The sequence below is a fragment of the Sarcophilus harrisii genome, chromosome X, assembly GCF_902635505.1.
Source record: "Sarcophilus harrisii chromosome X, mSarHar1.11, whole genome shotgun sequence".
Classification (NCBI taxonomy): Eukaryota; Metazoa; Chordata; class Mammalia; order Dasyuromorphia; family Dasyuridae; genus Sarcophilus; species Sarcophilus harrisii.
In genome coordinates this window covers 42895088-42914728 of record NC_045432.1, presented here as the reverse complement: position 1 = coordinate 42914728, position 19641 = coordinate 42895088, and the positions used below count along the sequence as shown (strand labels likewise).

Sequence of the window (19641 nt, the reverse complement as noted above, 5' to 3'; positions counted from 1 at the left end):
GAAAGCCATGGGACGGAATTATGAATCTGACCCTTTTTAAACCATTACTGTCATCCCAATGAAGTCCCCCACCCTCTGTGATAAAACCTTTTCATATTAACAATGAATTGTGCACCTCTTAAAAGTGGGATGAAAGAAATCAACACATTAGCCTTGTTGATCACTGTACCGAAGGGTTTAAAGTTCTACTTTTTTTTTTTTTTACATTATTGTGGTCACCATCCAAATTATTCTCCTGGTTCTACTAGCCTCACTTTGCAGGAGATCATTAAAGTCTTCCAAATTTCACTGAATTTTTCCTTTTCAGATTCTGATTTATATCTCATTCTTTGCCTCCATTCCTCCCTTGCAGAATAGACTTGATATCCCAACTTTGCATTGGCAACCTGTGGTTCTCAGCTGCATATGGCTTCTCATAACTGAAGGTCCGAGTCACAAAATTTTAGGATAATCAGTAAATATATGCCTGTTTTATATACCATTATACCTGGGATCATGTAAAAATTTCTCAGGTGAAAAGGGGTCGCTAGTGGAAAAAGTTTAAGAAACTTTGTTCTAGAGTGTAAAAGTATAGGAGGGGAATCAGAGGACCTGAGTTCAAATGTCACTTAGGAGGCTTCTTGCATGATTTTGGGTAAATCATTTTATTTCTCTGGGTCTCAGTTTTCCCTCCTGCAAAATAAGCAGGTTGGACAACTTGGTTTAGAGGCATCTTCTGGGGCTAGATCTCGGATCCTATGATCCCTTAAGGCACAGGCAGCAGCTAGCACAGGCTTGCAACTTTGGCCAGATCTTTCCCCATCTTCTGCTCTGCGCCCAAGCTGCTGTCCATAGTGTTCAAATCCTGAGTTCCCATGATCTCATCACATGGAAAGTGCCCTTGCTTCATGGCTACCCCTCTCCTTACCCCCCATTCTGACTCAATCTGATCACTGAGGCTGATCTCAGCTAAGTGTTGATTGGACAAAAGCCCCATCCACTCTAAGGTGATAACAAACCTTGACCCTCTCAGGGAGAATAACTGCTTCCTCAGAGACAAACTTGGCAATAGAGTTCAGATGTTCTATGAGATCAAAATTCTTTTCTTATTTTAATTTCTAATATAGTAAATACTTTAAAATTTTTTAATGGGCAATATTTCTAGATACGTGACATAAAGAAAAGCTCCTTGGAGGTGCTCTTAATATTTGAGTATAAAGGTAGGGGCATCTAGGTGGCACTGACATGGACAGAGCACCGGGCCTGGAGTCAAGAAGACTCCTTCCTCTTTCTGAGAACAAATAAGGCCTCGGACACTTACTAGCTGTGTGACCCTGGGTAGGGCAGCTCATCCTTTTGCCTCAGTTTCTTCATTTGTAAAATGAGCTGGAGAAGGGAATCAAAAAACACTCCAATATCTCTTCCAAGAAAACCCCAAATGCAATCACGAAGAGTTGGACATGACGGAATAAAATAGACAGGAATGCCAAGACCTTAATCAGGGGCTCTTACTCTTCTAGATTTTAACGTCAGAGGTTAGAGAGGGCAAGTTACTTGATAAAGGTGATAGAAGGACATGGCAAAAGAAGAATTAGTGCCCAGGTCTTCCGCCTCCCAGCTCAGTGGCCAGGCTGTTCTGCCAGACAGTTATGGAACTTGGATAGAGATGTTTTTGAACAGAGTACGCACTATCTTCCTCACCTAGGGAGAAAAAAATTCTTGGAGTCAAGAATTGCATGAAGTTGTACCTTCAAAGAAATCCCTTCTTCACCTTTGCAAGTAGACCTATAGCACACTGGGCTTTCGGCCAAATCAGGTCCTCTTGGGGTGAAAGAAGGCCATTGTGCACAATGCCTTTTCAAAACCAAGAATGGTGAATCGGGGAATGATAGGATATGTCTGTAGGCCCTTTGGAGCCAGACATTCAATCAGTTGTATATCCTGGGCATGTTACCTATTGAAGCTTCGGTATGGGGGGAACAAGACCTGGTGGTGGGAGAGGCATAGACATAATGAATGTTCAAAGAATAGCCAACTGGGTTACAGAACAAAATTTGGTTAGATTAGAAATTCTAAACCTTTTTGGTGTCCTGGACCCCTTGGGCATTCTGGTAAAACCTGTGGACCTCTTCTCAGAATCATAGGTTTAAAAGTGGCAGGTAAAATGCATAGGACCACAAGGGAAATCAATTATATTGGAATGCAGTTCTTAAAAAACAAATTCATGGGCTTCATTAATTAGGGGCTCTGTAGACCCACGGATGGCTTCTTCACAGCCCTGAATTTCTACCTCACTTCATTTGTTTGTATTTGGTTTAACTGGTGAATTAAGGACTCCTCTGTGTAGACCCAAGGCTAGCTTCTGGGAGAGATAAAGATGAAAAGGAAATAATAGCTTCTGCCCTCAAGGACATCTGGAGGACACAGATTGGTTCCATATGATATCAGTTGAGGTAGTGGACATCTGGAGCAAATTGAGAAAGGTTTCTTAGAGGATGTGGCACCTTCCTTTAAGAAAGCCAGGGTGCCAAGAGGAAAAAGTGAGGAAGATGAAAGTATAGGGAATAGTCACCATCCTCTAGCAGCTTACATATTGATGATTTGCAGGTAAATAGCAAAAGCTGTAATTAAGGATATTGGTTTTATATTTTCCTTTGAAGTTAAATAGGGATAATATTTAAATGGTGTTTTAAATACTTGAAAGTAAATATGTGTTTATTTTGGCAAGGCAGTAAGTTTTAAGTGACTTGCCAATAGTCACATAGTCAATGTCAGGTGTCTAAAGCTGGGTTTGAACTCAGGTCCTCCTGAATCCATGGCCGGTGCTCTATCCATTATGCTATCCAGCTGCCCTTATGAAACCATTTTATTTATTTTAATTAATTAATTGACTTACTTTTGTTTATTTGGTGCTCTGTCCATTATAGCGCCATGTAGCTACCCCTATCGAAATATTTCCCCCCAAATCTGATACATCACTAAAGATGCATAATATGTTGCAAATTGCAATAAAGCATTTCCAGGTTCTTTGAATGCTTCTCTCTAGAAGGTTTGTGGTAGGTTCTCTTCTTTCCAGGGTTCCTTCCCTTCATTACAGGAGCTTATGTGCTCCTAGATGAAGGAATCATTTGTTGTGTTTAGAAGTAAATGTTTTATTGATGTTTTTTTTTTTAATAAAATCATTGTTGTTACTTTCAAGTGCCTAGAGGCTATTCCTTCCCTTCTCCCCCCCACCCATTGGCCTGAGTGTATGCCACATGCTACATCTCCAGTTCACCACCTCCCCATTGAGAGAAGAGAAACATATTTCACTGCCTGTCCTCTGCATTTAGGAGAATAAATTGATTAGGGTGCTGGCTGACTGTTTGGCAAGTGGTCTGACCATAGGTGAAATTATTATATGTTCATTTTTTTGGAGGGGTTGGAGGGAATGTAAAAACAGTAGCAGTTTCTGATGGTCATGCATTTTGGTTTTTTCCTTGTATCCCAAAGCTCTAGCAAAGAGACCTGTACACAGTAGGTGCTTAATTAATGCCTACTAAATCAGGTAAACTTGCTTATAAATTTCTTAAAGACAATAAAAGACAGAGCCAGTCTAGAATAATTATACTCCAGTCAATGTGTCTTTCCTGATCTGTCACACAGACTTTTCGGTGAACATATTTACGAATAAAGGCATTTGGACGTATCTGGAAGACATCATTGTCAATCATGACAGAGAAGAAATGAGAAATGTGATCCCCAAGTAATTGGTGGAGGGCGAAGGTCAGCCTGAGTAGTCTATGAGTCTCTTACAGTGCCAGAGGATTTTTGTTTTGTCCTTATGACCTTCGGGGAGGATTCTTGTCATTTAAACAGTACAGTTTCCCCACCTTGCCATAGTGCAGTACTCTGATCAGTCTCTTGTCTCCAAAGGGAGGTCTTTGGGGCTAATCTACTGTGTACATAGAATTCTCTATGAGAATTCCAGCTAGAAAATCAATGAACGCCTTGAAAGCGGCTAAGCTTATTTCTTTTTATTTGTTTTCTCTCCAGGTTGGCGATATTGTTGAGGTGCACGCGGATGAAACCTTTCCTTGTGATATTATCCTCCTGTCATCGTGCAATGATGATGGCACCTGTTATGTTACAACAGCCAGTCTTGATGGGGAATCCAACTGCAAGGTATTGTAGCAAAAAGGGTCTGGATTTTTTACTTTCAGCTCGGAGTAATTAATCTTTCGGAACGAATTTGTGTTTTTTGTTGTCTTGGTAGGTCTCATTGGGAACTAGCTTTGGTGAAGTGATCCTTGGGGGTTATTTATCCCTCAGTTTCATCTGCACAAGTGTGCTCAGCTTGGGTAGTGCGAGTGGAATTCCAAAAGGCAAAAACAAAACAGTCTTTGCTCTCAAACAAATTCCTTTCTACTGGGAGGGATATCCTGTGGTCTTGGATAAATAGGGTGGGAGAAAGGGCCCTGACATCTGTGAGGGGGTAGAATAAGGGAAGGCTTCCCAGAAGATCACAGATTTCAAGCTGAAAGGGAGTATAGAAGCTGAGACCAAGCCCTTCATTTTATAGATGAGGAAACCGAGGCACAGAAAATATGCTAGCTGCCCTAGGTTACACAACCACTAAGTGTGTGAGGAGATAGGTGTTCTTGATTCCACATCTAGCACCCTATTCATCTTGCCACTCACGGTGCCTCCCAAAGTAACCCTTGAAGGAAGACAAGGGTTATGAGAGGTTGGGGTGAGGAAAGAGTGAATCTCGGGGATGGAGGATGACCTATGGAAATTCAGGAAGCTGGGTGATGAAAGGTCAAGCACAGGCTAGAATACAGAGTTTGTAAAGGGAAATAGTGTTAAAAGGTGTGAAACTGTGGAAGGCCTAGAAGGGTTGATTCTAGAGATAGGAAAGAGCTCTTGATGCTTCTTAGCAGGAACATGATATAGGTAGACCGTTACCTCATAAGGATTATTTTGGCAACCGTATGGTGGTCTGATTGTGTAGGGAGGGGAGAGAGTGGAGGCAAAGGAGACCAGTTAAGAAGCTACTACATTAGTCTAAATGAGGGGTAATGGGCCTTGACTTAACGTGATAGCCACATAAGTGGAGAGAAGTCGGGGAGTAAGACAGGTGTACTAGGCATTTCCGAAATGTTTGTTGTATAGACTTGGCAGTCAACTGATTCTAGACAGGTGAGACCGGTTATAAATCTCTTAAGCTGGGGCGGAGGCTGCTTAGAAAAACAAACAAATCTACAAAGTAAACCCCACTGAAATTTTTATGACCTTCTGTTATTTATGAGTGACTGTTTATCTAATTGGTGAAAAGTTGGTAATGAGCATATTCCAAGGCAGTAAAGTTGAGGCAAAATTTCACGGAGCTGAGCTTGCTGGCTTCTGTCTGGTGTTGACATTGAAACTTTTCCAAGTGAGGAATACTCTCTTGACAGAATGGCCTCTTTCCCAGGTTGCAAGTAATATGATTTGAAGGAATTTGATCTTCCCTTTCAGTCCCTTAGGGCACAATTTCATAAATTATTGTTGGGAAGAATTATGAACGTATGAAAACACATTTACTTAAGCCAGTGAATAACGTAGTCACCTGCTCAGCTCTTGCAATGTCAGTTCCAGCCTGTCTCTGCTAGCTCTACATGGTATAATAACCCTTTAAAGCCGTGGGGAAGAGAGGACTTTTATGTGTTGAGCCTTTGGGGAAGGAAGAGGAGACATCCTCTGGCCTCTGGCCCAAGGGATGCTAGCATGCCCTGGAGTTTAGGAGTTGGAGGTTTAGCTGTCAATTAAACGGAAGATTCAGTTGAAGTCTGTAAACTTTCCTCAGATGCCTTCTGTGTGCCAGATGATTAATCTGCCTTTGAAGAGAATGGTATTTAATTTAGTGTCATACATAGCATGATGTAGAACTGGATGGAAACTCCACGGCGATCTAGTCTAACCCTCTCATTTTTGATCTGAGGAAACTGAGGCTCAGAAAAATGATCAAGGTCACAAAAGTACTTGGAGAGATGGTTGTGAGCATTCACACGGGAAATCTTCTCTTACTCATGATTAAAAAACGGACAGCTTGAATCCTAAAATTATTTTCTATTCTATTTGTCGGGAATGGAAACCTTTTAAATGACTTCTCTCTGAAGGAGCTAAAAGGAAAGGGGGGGGATTCAATTTCTGGAGCTAAGCTGCTAAGCATGACTCGGATATTTCCTTAATATCCCACTTAGAAAATGACACTAACCTTCCTCCAAAATGAGCCTTTTGTATGTGCATTAGGCTTTGGTTGGGGATGGGGTGAGAGAATTGGAGGGGGGAAGGTAACTTTATAGAATGTCTCAACTGGCGCCATACCTTCCATGTGAAATTAATCAAGTACATAATATACAGTGAGAGAATGGTCCAAAGGCCTGAATAAAAGTAGGCACATAATCCCTCTCACCTCAATCTCAAATGTAGTCGCTTGGAAGCCTCTTAAAATTCATTAATAGAGCTATTTGGGTAATGGCACTCCTAATGCTGGTTCTTGCTCCTGGCAGGCTTGGAGCATTTTCAATACTGGGAGGTGGCTGCTTAGTTTGTGTGTGTTGAGCTAAGTCAGTCCACTGTGGTGAGGGCAATAATGGGACACAGTCCCATGAATAGGATAAAAATATAAATATATTGAATTTTTGTTCCCGTTGGCTCCTCAGTTAATTACATGCATGCTGCAAACTGAAATCTCCCAGCGGTAGGTCATGACAATGGCTTTGAGTTCTTCAGTATCATTGAAATCCCAAAGCAGCAGGGGGAGCATCTAATTACCTCTGATACATTTTAAGAATAATATTGTACAACTTATTTCTGGGTAATATGCATCAATATTTGTAGGCTTCTGCCAGTGAGCCATTCTGTATTCCTAGAATTCTGTGGGAAGATGTTAACAAAAAGGCCCACTTTTTTTCCTTTTCTTTCCTTTTTTTTTTTTTAATTTTGATTTCTGCTTTTGCCCAGACGCAATATGCTATCCGTGATACCAGTTCGTTTAATTCTGCTCATTCCATTGATACCCTGCAAGCAACGATCGAGTGTGAACAGCCTCAGCCTGACCTGTACAAGTAAGGAGTTCCCGATTTCCTTTACTACTGTCTGTGGTCTGGTTTCCTTTTATGCAAGCATTACATAGAAATGCAAAGCCTTCTGCCAACCCTCTTGCTTTTGTGTTTGTAGGAGCTGTTCCTTCCCTTGGCAGCAAAATGATTAAAAAATCAGCTCACCCTGGGCCTGGCAAAATCTCATCATGGTCCTGGGAAACTTATTTAAGAGATTGTCCTTTTATTTTGAAATTTACCAGTTGTATGACTGGCTAATAGACATTCAACTCATGAGCATAAGGTTTCCCATTCAGAATGACAGGATCTTAGGATTGGAAGGGACCTTCGAAGTAAGCATCCAGACCATTCCTCTTCTCACTCTATCCCTCCCCCTGCCTTTCTATCCAGGACAGAGTGTCCCTCCCACTTCTCTTTCTGATTATTCTCACACTGACTTTAAAATAATAATTCTTTCCAGAATTTTCTCGGAGCTGTAGTTTCAGAAATGCATCTTTTCTTCTTCTTCTTCCTCATTGGACACTTAGGATGTTTTCCCGACCCCAGAAAATCGGCATTTTTCCTGAACTCCATTACTACTTAAGATTATTCACTGTAGTTCCAGGATCATAGAATCATGAAATGATGGATTTTAGAGCTGGAAAGGATCTTAGAAATCACTGAGTTCAATTCTTTCATTTTGCAGATGAGGAAACTGAAGTCTAAAGAAGTTAAGTAATTTGCTGAAGATCACATGAGTAGCATGTATTTGAGGCAAGATTTGAACCTAGGTCTTCTTGACTTTGGGTCTGGTGCTTTTATCTACTTACCCCATGCTGCTTCACATGTGGAAATTCTTTGAAGACCCTGGTATATAATTGACCTGAGTCAGGAGATGGGAACTCATTTAAAGCAGTGCTCTTGAACTCAAATAGCAATAGATCCTTATAGAGTGCATATTGGTTTAGAAAGCCACAAATTAGCATTATTTATATTGTATTGTATTTTTCTTTAATTTGCTGACCTTTTCCTAATTATATTTTAATTTGATTAAGAATTTTATAGGGATGAATTTGACGCCTAATTTCAAGCATCTAGATGTACTCTCTTTTACATTCTGTATAAAAAATAATTAACTGGGCAGCTGGGTGGCACAGTAGATAGAACTTTGGGCCTAGAGTCAGGAAGACCAGAATTCAAATCTAGCCTTAGATGTTTACTAGCTATGTGACCCTGGGCAAGTGTTTTAACCATGTTTGCCTCAGTGTCCTCATCTGTAAAAATGAGTTGGAGAATGAAATGGCAAATTATTACAATACCTTTGCAAAGAAAATCCCAGATAGGGGTCACAAAGAGTCAGACATAACTGAAACGATTAAACAACAACAATTTTTTGACAAAAAAAATTAAGCTCACTCAAGCGCTGCCTGTACGATTATAACATTCTCCTTATATATCTCCCCTTTTTTCTTCCTCATTGGCATTATTTGTAATTGTTTTCTCAGATTTTCATTTTTTAAGGTCTCTTATCCTTCTTGGAATTTCTAAATCTTTTTTACTCATAATATCTCTAACCTTCCATCAGTCTTCCACAAAGAATTCACCCAACATAATGGAGGGTTTCATCTAATCTACGTATCATATAAGCAGCCAGGGTCCCATTCACTCCTCTTAACCAGATTAAAATTTAATTAGATAATATTCAACAATAGGAATAAAAATACAGTACAGCATACATAATGTTACTATGTGGTTTTCTAAGTCATTTTGGGACCTGCAGGAGTCCTTATATACATTTTAGTATCCCTCATTTCTGTGTCAGTTTGGTACCAGTGCCCCAAACCTTCTAAATTTCATGGGTACTATAGTCAGTCTCAAAGCCTATTTGCTCACAAGGGTTAGAAATAAGTAGGAAATTTTCCCATAAAAAGGATGATATTCTTGCCTTTCTTCTCCTCTCAGCCCTACAAGGCCCCAAGTTCCTGACTCTTGATGAACTAGAGCATTGTCACTTCTGGCTCTCAGTTTCCTTATTTGTGCATTGATGTAGTTGGACTAGTTTCATTGATATATAACACAGCATTTTCTCAGCATCACTTTGTGACATGGAGGTTTTCTACTTTATTCTGAAGGTCTATATAGGTCCATTTTTTACATTATTTGATTTCTGCTGATGCTGGTATTGGATCAATGTCAACTGAATGTAAGAATGAAATATCATTGTTATGTTTTTTCCCCAGATTTGTTGGGAGGATCAATATCTATGACAATAATGCAGAACCCGTTGCCAGGTTAGTTCCTTTCCCATTTACTGCTTCATTCTTGATGATACTATTGTATCTTGTGTAACTATTTTCTAATACTTTTCCTTTGAGAAGGAGATGCCAGAATGACTAGCACCAGATTGACTGGCCTCCCTCTAAGCTGTGTTGTAACTGTCCTTTAGTGCTGGTGGTGAATTATTACTCTAGGATGAGTTGTGGATTGTTATCAGTGGGGCTTGGGAAATATAGATGCACCATTGTGATCCAGGAGAATCAATGTATGGACTGAAAAATTGTGGGAAAATTACTTGCATTTAAAGTGAAGTGAGACAATTATTTGGGTAATTAAAGTCCTTAGAACTCACATACAATTTAAGGAGAGAGATAGGATGGTGTAGTGCAGGGGTCCTCAAACTACGGCCCACGGGCCAGATGCGGGAGCTGAGGAAGATTATCCCCCTCACCCAGGGCTAGGAAGTTTCTTCATTTAAAGGCCCATAAAACAAAGTTTCTGTTTTTACTCTAGTCCGGCCCTCCAACAGTCTGAGGGACAGTGAGCTGGCCCCCTAGCTAAAAAGTTTGAGGGCCCATGCTCTAGTGCATAGAGCATGAGACGTGGAGCCAGGAATACTTGGACTTGAGTTTTACTCTTGATATGTACTAGCTGTGTGCCCTGGGCAGCACCCAAAGACGGTAAATAATATTTTCTGTTGGTGGAAAAAATATCCATACTAGGTGTTCCCCACACATTAGCCACCACATGTTTATGTCTCCGCATCCTCCCAAAGGAAAAAATACAAAAAACTTTACATAAAAAGTATAACATACCTTAAATTGGGCTCTCAATTGCCACTCTGACTAGAGCAGCCATAAGATGATATAAATGTGGTATGTGTTAGAGACTTGAAATGTACCCACTTATCCCTGCTTATGGAGAAGGTTCATATTTTCTCCTGGTATCTTCTTTTTTTCCCTTATATTTTTCTCTCCCTATTTCCTTTTCTCTCTGCCATTCTCAGGCTTGGTCTCTCTCTGTCTCTGCCCTTTCCATGTCTTTTTCTCTAAGTTTCTAGCTCTCTTTGTGTTTTCTCTGGGAGTGTTTATATGTCCTGCCCTATTTAAGCCTGCTGGAGATTGGGTTTGGACTTGTTTGGAGGCCTGAGCCTATTTGTTTGCTACACAGAAACCCCCAGTCAGAGGGGATGTAGGGAGGGGGGAAAGTATCCCCAGAAATTTACTGGTGATACTGGATTTTGTGGATAAACAATATTCGCTTTCTGTTTAGGTCTTTGGGACCTGAAAATCTATTGCTGAAAGGAGCCACTCTAAAAAATACCAAGAAGATTTATGGTGAACATTTTAAAGAATTTATTTATCAGATATATACTTTATAATGCCTCTGAATGATAACTGAATTTTAAATAATCAGACCAGATAATAATAAATGTTAATGGAAACCTATTTCTAGGTGTTATATTTTCATTGATATACAACAATTATGTTATAATGTGACATGCTTAAAGAGAATATAAATAAAATGAAAATGTTTTAGGCATATTAACTGTATGAATTATACTTCAGATTACATCATTTCTTAAGCTTAGTGTGACAAGTCATGTGTTTGGAATTCTAGTTTTTGTTTTTCTTTTTTTAATTAATATCAGAAGGGGATGGGGCTTAAAGGACTTATTGGTCATATGGGATTGGGAGTTGGTCAGTTGTAAACCTAGTTTAATTATACTTTATTGCTCTTTAGGAGTTGCTGTTTACACAGGAATGGAAACCAAAATGGCTTTGAATTACCAAGGGAAATCTCAGAAGCGCTCTGCCGTGGAAAAGTAAGGATGCCCCTGAAAATTGGGTTGCACCAATCAGTGTGGGGACTGACTCTGGTTAAAGCATTGAGAAAATTTCTAAAGAGCTTAACCTTTTGTTTACTTTGATGCTCTGGCAGATTTATCTAGTAGTTTGGGAAGGGTTTGGGGAATGGGGAAGACGATGCTGGTTGGTTTGGGAAGGCTGAAGTCTCCATTCAGTATATCAGAAGATACCAGCTGATCACGAGCTTGGTTGCTAATACTTTGTGCTTTGTTTCCCTAGCTAGCCTATATTTCTGAACTTTAGGTCACTTACTCAGAAATAGATTGGTCTAATATGGTGGGTTGTAGGTCACTTCTTCATGAACCTTCATATTCGAAGGGATTTCAGAGTTCTAAACAGGTGATGGTTGGGATTCACTAGAAATTTAAGAGTACCATGGATACCTAGATCTCTGTTCTCATCACAGGGTTATGAGTAGGGCTTGTGGAGCCTTTCCATAAGAGGGAAATGTTCTATCAGTGAGTCCATGCACATCAGGGGGACACATGGTGTTCTCTGACAAATAACTCCAACTTGTCTTCTACTTCAGCAATAGTGATAATAGCAAACATTTATATAACACTTTAAAGTTTTCAAAATACTTCCCCATTTGTAATTTCATTTGATCCTCGGAACAATACCATAAAACTAGTGCTATTATTACCACCGTTATACAGATGAAAAAAGTGATGAACAAATAAGATCAAGTGATTTGCCTGGGATCACATAGCTAAGAAGTATCCAGAGTAGCTTTTGACCCTGAGGACTTCTTGAGTTCAGGAAGCTCCAGCTTTCCACCTATCCTACCCAACGACATACCTTTTATTATAATGATTGTCCTTGATACTATGGGACTTTTTAGTTACAGTGATCTTAAAAAACAGACATCCTACATTTTCGCATGATTCTCACTACCTTGTGAGGTAGAACAAAGGTTAGTTTCCCAATTTTGCCAAAAAAGGAACTTGGGTTCAGATTATCAGAGTAACTGAGCTGGATTCACTAGACCTTTGCATCACAATAATGGAATATCAAGGGCCCTGACGGGACTTGGACCTCTTCTTTAGTGTAGAACGATGGCACTTAGTACCTGGTTAGCCAGTCAAATCCATGAACATTTAATAAAATCTTACTCTGTTGCAGAAACAAGAACTATATTCTAATGAGGGAGACACTTGGCAAATAACTGTATACACACATGATTTACAAAGTGTAAATAGCATGTGATCTCAAGAGAACAGGCACTGACAGTTGAGAGGAGGTGGAATGGGGAAGATGAGGGGAGGAATGTGACCCATGGGAAATGATTAGGAAGAATAATCAGCTCAAATGGGCAGCTAGCTAGCATATGGCATTCTTCATTCCTGTCTTTAGGTGAGCTCCTCTTGGGCCCTATTCTTCCCTCATATCCCCTCATCCTCTCTTCCTATTTCAGGTAACTCCCTCTCTCTTCCAGTTGATTGCCCAGTGTACCCATAATGCTAGTTCTGGCCCTGCTGCGGTCAGTTTGACTGACTTGTTCAAGGTCAGACATTTGCATGAGATGGAACTGGCTTTGAACCTAGTTCATATGATTTCAAATCCACTGTACTATACTATACTTTTTCCAAGATATATTTACTTGGGATTCTGTTGTCATGAACAGGGAGTCCTTAATCATGTCTAGATGACTAAGCTAATTTTTTTTCTTTTTCAGATCTATCAATGGTTTCCTGATTGTGTATTTATGCATCCTTTTGTCCAAAGCTGCTATCTGCACTGCATTGAAATATGTGTGGCAAAGTATTTCTCAAAATGATGAACCTTGGTATAATCAAAAGACTCAGCATGAGCGAGAGACTGTAAAGGTAACTGGTTTAATGTTCTCAATCTTAGAGATATAATTTGATGTTCAAAAAAGTCAAGGAAACTGTGACTTGGTCATTATATTGCAGATGTTTTCCTAGTTATATCTTCTTTAGAATTTTAAACTTTTTTTGATAATAGCTTTTTTCCCCCAAAATAAGGTTTAGTTTTCAGCATTCACCCTTGCAAAACCTTGTGTTTCAGATTTCTCTCCCTCCTTTCCTCCCACCTTCTGCCCTAGACAGCAAGTAATCCAATATAGTTCACCTTTTTTTTTTAAATCAGTAATTTCATTTCTACTTAGGCCTAATTCTTCAACCAGGACCTGCTTGCAAGCTGTTTGATATTTTAATGCCTTTGATTTATAGCATTCTGAAATTACAATGTCCAAGTGGGAAGGACTCTCAGGGCTCATTTTGTCCATCTCTACTAAGTGATCATCAACCTTCTTCTTGAAGCCCTCTGGTAATGGGGGGAATCCATCCCCCTATGCCTCAAAGACAGCCCATTCCACTGTGGAACATTTCTAATTATTAGGAATTCTTTTTTTTCAGTGTCAAGCCCAAATTGGATTCTCAACAAATTGTAGCCCTTCTTCCTAACTCTGGTTCTTTGTTTTGATATAGGGTCAGAGGATCATAGATCTTGGAGCTTGAAGTCATCCTAGAGCCTATGGAATTCAATATTCTCATTTTCCAGATGAGCAGACTGAGGCACAGGGTGGTTAAGTGACTTTGCTCAGAGTCACTGTGCTAGTGAGGGTCAGGGGTAGGATCTGATTTAGGTCTTTTGGACTCTAAGGCCAACTCAATATCCATTATACCATGCTGCCCTTCTATAAGATGACACCATTTGCTCGATACTACTGGATTTTACCTAGGGGCTAAAGGGGACAGGGTTAAGATTTAAGGAGGGGAAAAAATCTACCTCTTAAAGAAGCATTTTGGAAGAAACCAGGATGTTCCATTCAAAAAAAATTGAGGATGACTTTGACAGATGCTTAAGATCTAACTTTGGTTTTGTACTGGAAGATTTACCCTTCCATTAAGAAGTGTCCTTTGGGAAGATTTTTTTCCCCATATCGAGCACAATTTGCTCAGCATTAGAGGTGAGAGCAGGAGAAGCTTCCTAATAATTACAGTTATCCCCAGATAGAATGGGCTGCCTTGATTGAGTAATACTTCTTCCCCACCCCTCACTCTGCAAGTCATTCAGCAGAGGTAAGATGGCTGCTCATTCTGGGTCTGATAGAGAGATTCCTATTCAGCTGTGAATTGGACTAGCTGGTTGCTGAGGATCCTTCTAACTTGGAGAGATTTGAAATCTGGGTGATAAAGACCGGACCTTATAAAATTTCCCCTTCTCCTCGTACTTTTGTAGAGATTAGGAGGTGGGGGAGGGCATCAGTAGGTGCAACAATCCCTGGAATAATAGGGTGTTTTGTTTTGTTTTTTAGCATGTTGACTAGTTTTATTGAATTTTTTTTTCTTTTGTTTTAATTTTAATTTTAATTTTTTTTTCCTTATTTAAAAAAAGTCCTTTGTTATAAGGGATTGCTGGAAGGGGGATGGGGAGGATATCAAGAGTAACTATAAGGCACTTTGAATGCCTATTATTAATTATCATCAATTATAAATAAATTCTTCTTAATTATGAATAAGCATAATTACTCTTTCCAGGTGATGTCAAAACAAGACTATCAAATCTATTATTAAAAACCATAAAGACCAGATTTTTCCCCATTCCCTTCTGTTCATAATGTCTCCACAGGAGAAGGGTGCTTCTGATCACTACGACTTCTCTCTTTTCTTCCAGGTTCTGAAAATATTCACAGACTTCTTGTCATTTATGGTCCTGTTCAACTTCATTATCCCCGTTTCCATGTATGTTACTGTGGAGATGCAAAAATTCTTAGGATCCTTTTTCATCGCTTGGGATAAAGACTTTTTTGATGAAGAAATACAAGAAGGTGCTCTAGTGAACACATCTGACCTCAATGAAGAGCTTGGGCAGGTTAGAATGCATTTTTACAAATCTTCCCAACAAAACCACTTGTTGCCAATGTATTGATAATATTTTTCCATAAGGTTGAGCTTAATATCCAATGACTTCTTTTTATATTCCATCTGTGTCCTCCAGGCCTGTTCAGAATCTCTCTCCTATACCTAGTATGCTCTGTCTTCTCACCTGTGCCTCTCGGAATCTCGAGCTGTCCTCAAGGCTCAGCTTAGATCCGCATTAAGGCCTCTCTTACTCCTCCTCCCCCAACTAGTTATTGATGTTTTCTCCTTGAAATGTCTTTATATTTGTTTTATATAGTTTTTTCATTCATTTATCTATAAAGATGTCATTTCCTCCAATAGAATATGAGATCATTAATGGCAGAGATTTGGATTTTTTTTTCTTAGCATGGTGTTGAGCACATAATAATAAATGCTGATTTGTTAATCAAGTATGATGGTGAAATTGAGTATTGGGAAGGACATGTTTTAATTTTAGAATTTAAGGTTTATGTATGCCCTCTATTTTTATATATTTTTATGCCATTTATTTTTAATAACATTTCTTGATAATCCCCCCAAAGATCCTTGCCTTGTCATAAAGAAAAACAATTGAGGCAACTGACCAAACGAGTGTCCTCCATTGCCCTAGAGGAGAAGAGGAGGGAGAGTTAGGAGGAAGCAAGTCTTCCGAGAATAGCACTGATGTCTTGGACAGAGGGAGGGAGATATCCTGCTGCTCTGCTAGCCTTTAAAAAAAATTTTTTTTAAGCACCTTGATTTCCCAATTATACTTGCACATTCTCACAGTACTCTTTTAGGCTCACCTGGTGGTAGATTATGGGTTTATTGCTTCAGTGCTGGCGTCTGTAATTGTCCTCATTAACAACAAACATTTATTGAATCGCTGGAACAAAGGGAGAGGCAGTGTTCTCCAGTGGAGATATAATTCCCTGGAGAAATGCAGTGAGAGATTTGTATGCTTTCCACGAACCTGATTGACCAGAGTTAGGCCCGTGACATTTTGCAGACCTCTTTCTGATCAGATGCATCATAGATAGAGTTGCTTGCTTTACAGGAGGCATTTCAATGAAGGCTGCTTTTGATGGAAGTACGCTCTTGTTTCTTCAAATCCCAATGTAATCCAGGAGCTGACCTCTTCTCTCCCTGGGAAAAAATTCATCTTTTATTGTTGTATTTTTTCCCCTCATTGCTGTCACTTCTTGAAGCCTGTCTCCCATTCCCCTTTTTCTTCTCCTCCCCCCTCCCTGAGATTACAATCAAACAAAACAAATCAACACATTGGCCATGTTTGACAGTGCACGCGTCATCTCCCACCTTTCTTTTAAGAAGGGGCCAGTGTAGCTTTATCACCAGTCCTCCTGCAATCAATTGCCTCCTGATTCTTTGCTATTAGAAAAAGTACTGCTATAAATGAATTTTATGTCTGTGGGGACTTCTCCTGTGTCTTTTCCCGCCTTGGTGTCATGGGAACCACAATTTCCTCATTGGGATGTATACATATCATGGGGTCAAGAGGTTCGTGCAGCTTAGTGTCTTTTTTTTTTCGATGCTAAATTGTTGTAGAGAACAGTTGGACTAATTTACAATTCCACTAACAGTTCTTGAATGTACCTGTTTTTCTCCAGCTCCTCCAGCATTTGCCACCTTTGTCTTTTTGTCACCTGATACATTTATTTCCCTTTGCAGTTCAGTCCAGTTATGGTTCTTCAGATGATGACTTTTCTCATCAGTATTCAGATCTTATTCCTTTGTCTGTTTTTAGCATGTGTCGTGGTATTTCTGATCTGGGAGGCTTCCTGACTTGTAGTTAATGTTCGTGATATTTAGAATACCAGTACTGCGGAAATGTCAGTTCCATCTGTAGGAAATGTGGATTGGCTTATGTGGATGGAAGAAGACCGTAGCCATTTTGGGGTGTGCTCTCTTGTACCTCTAACATTCATAACTTTGCTCAGTTATCCTCTTGCCATATATGAAATCAGAAGACTGAATGGGGGCATTCAGGGTTGTATATTTTGCTCAGACTACGTCTTATCTCATAGAGCAAAGGGGTCATGGTGGGAAGGATCCTTTATTGCTGAATGAAGTGAGCATTATTATGTGCCCAAACCATGCTAAGGAAAAAAAAATAAAAATCTCTTTCATTAATGATCTCATTCTAATAGAGAAGATAATATATTTACATGTAAATGAATGAAAAATATATAAAAATTATTTTTACATATAAATACGTGCATAAATAAATACATAAATAAATATATAAAACCAGAACATGTCAAAGAGAAGACTCTAACAATTACTTGAGGGAGGAGGAGTGACTTTCAAGCTGCTCAGTTAGGTAAAGTGATGGCTTAGAGTGCTGAACTTGGAGTCAAGAAGACCGAAGTTAAGATGTTGCTTAGTTGTGAACCCCTGACAGTTTCTGTTTTCTTCAACTTCCCTATCTGTAAAAAGGGGATGATAATAATGCATATTAACCAGGGTTGTTATAAGAATCACATGAGATAAGAGCATTTGACAGACCTCAAAATGGTCAATGCGGTGGCGATGTGGTGGTCATGATGACTCCAGACCCCCTTATCTTGGGGGCTGATGCCGCCACACCCTGGCAAAATATATACAGTCCCACATGAGATAGAGGACTCTTGACTAGATTGAGACTGGTTCCCCTTTGGGGAGCTATTACAGCTTACTCTGACCCTCTTAAGTTTTGAAGGTTCTGTAAAATCAGGTGAGCAGCTTTGGACTTTTAGGATAAAGGCTCCAGTCTACTTCTAAAGCTTTCTCTTCAGTGCTCCAACACCATTTCCCAACTAAGCCATGCTAGGAATGAATCTTTCCTATTCTCAAAGTTTCCCAGCTGTCATATGTAGCTATCTCATAATCCAAGGTTGGTAAGGTTTGATTTTGGGTTGTTGCTCTCTGAGGAATATAGACTGGCTTGATCTCAGTTACCTTTTGTCATCACAGATACAACTGTTCTGGAAGACTGATATCACCTTCTGTTGTCGCCCAGTCATCAGGGAGGTTCTCAGGGTTCATGTCCGTAGTACTTATGCCCTTAGGAAGAGAAAATACAGACCCTGGGTACCTTCCCCTAGTTCAGTGTGTACAGGAGAGACACAAAAGAAATGCTCTTAGGAAGGAACTGTTCCAAGGATTTCAGACAATACTACTCACAGGGTTTATCTGGGTCTACAACTCTAGCCATAAACCACAATCTCCCATGAGGCATCACATTTGAATGGCTACTAATAGTAACAGTATTACCCTGTTTAAATTCTATTTACTCCCCTCATACCCAAAATGCTTTTTTCTGGCTTTGCTGAGTGATGATCAAGGGTGTTGCTCCCAGCTTCACCACTGACCACAGCTGTGGTGCAGATACCAACTAGCCCTTGAAATGCAATCTGGTAGTAAACTCTAGGCTATGTCTATGCATTGTAAGACCATTCAAGTTGATGATGAAATAAAGTCAAGTTGATTTGACAGTTGTAAAGCAGTACCAAAAAAGTGATCCGTGGGAGACCCGATTTATTATTTGTGATTGTTTGAACCTAGTTTATAAATTATTTATCAGAGACGTGACTTAGTACTGTATAGAAGCAACTTGCCACCGTTAATTGGATTGTGTTATTCTCCTAGGCAGTGCGCTGACACTAGCTTTCCTTTGCCTTCATAGCCGGCCTTGACCCATGACTGGTGACAGCATGAGGAAGAGGCTACAGTATATTTCAGTGTTAGATCAGAACATGGAGGACATACAGAGAAAATGTTCTATGTAGTGGATAGTCATGGACACAGAGTCGGGAATAACTGATCGAATATGACCTCAGATACCATCTCTGTGATCCTGAACAAATCACTTTCCTCTAATATAACATAGTTTCATATGGGACAGCTAGGTGGTGTAGTGGATTGGAACCCTGAGTTTGGACTCAGGAAGACTCATCTTCATGGGTTCAAATCCAGCCTCAGACACCCACTAGCTGTGTGATCCTTGGCAATCAACCCTGTTTGCCTCAGTTTCCTTATCTGTCAAATGAGTAGAGAAGAAAATGGCAAAACCACTCTAGAATCTCTGCTAAGAAAACGTCAAATTGGGGTCACGTAGAGTCAGATATGACCGAAAACAACAAATGGGTTCATAATTTTTTTCTCTTTGTTGTTCACTAATCGCTAAAAGCCCCTCTCCCCTAGTCCTCCCATCATTTCAACCAGGAAATGGTTAGCTCTGGCTACATACTAACATCGAATTGTACAACCAGACATGTTGATTTTCCTACAGAATGGCATGGAATTAACTATAAATTCTTGTGATATGACCTCAGCTGGGCCCTTCCTGCTGCTGAGCAGTCTTACTCTATACTCATGGATTGTCTAATTCCATTTTCTTCGCGGGTAGTTCCAAATGGTTTTTTGTTTCCTTAAGCACCTGGTTGGACCCTCAGCTCCCACACTGTCAACAGGTGACCTGGCCTCCTCTCTTCAATGGGATCTCCCTCAATCCTCCTCTTTCTTAAAACCTCTCCTCGCTAATAAGAGATGCCCTTTCTTGGGCCCTTTGAAGTTAGCTGGGCATGCTCTCTTTTGAGCCTCCAATTG

The 19641-nt window shown here is 39.9% G+C and overlaps 1 protein-coding gene across 5 annotated transcripts in view; it reads left to right on the top strand.

The window, feature by feature from the left end:
* The window catches only part of ATP11C (ATPase phospholipid transporting 11C), a 193266-nt gene that overhangs the window by 96623 nt on the left and 77002 nt on the right, over positions 1 to 19641 (top strand). For all 5 annotated transcript variants that reach the window (XM_031944856.1, XM_031944855.1, XM_031944854.1 and 2 more), the window contains exons 6-12: positions 4015 to 4143; positions 6967 to 7070; positions 9284 to 9334; positions 10593 to 10657; positions 11064 to 11145; positions 12864 to 13014; positions 14828 to 15025. In XM_031944856.1, the coding sequence (XP_031800716.1) occupies positions 4015 to 4143; positions 6967 to 7070; positions 9284 to 9334; positions 10593 to 10657; positions 11064 to 11145; positions 12864 to 13014; positions 14828 to 15025 (780 nt within the window). The remainder of the gene's footprint in view (positions 1 to 4014; positions 4144 to 6966; positions 7071 to 9283; positions 9335 to 10592; positions 10658 to 11063; positions 11146 to 12863; positions 13015 to 14827; positions 15026 to 19641) is intronic.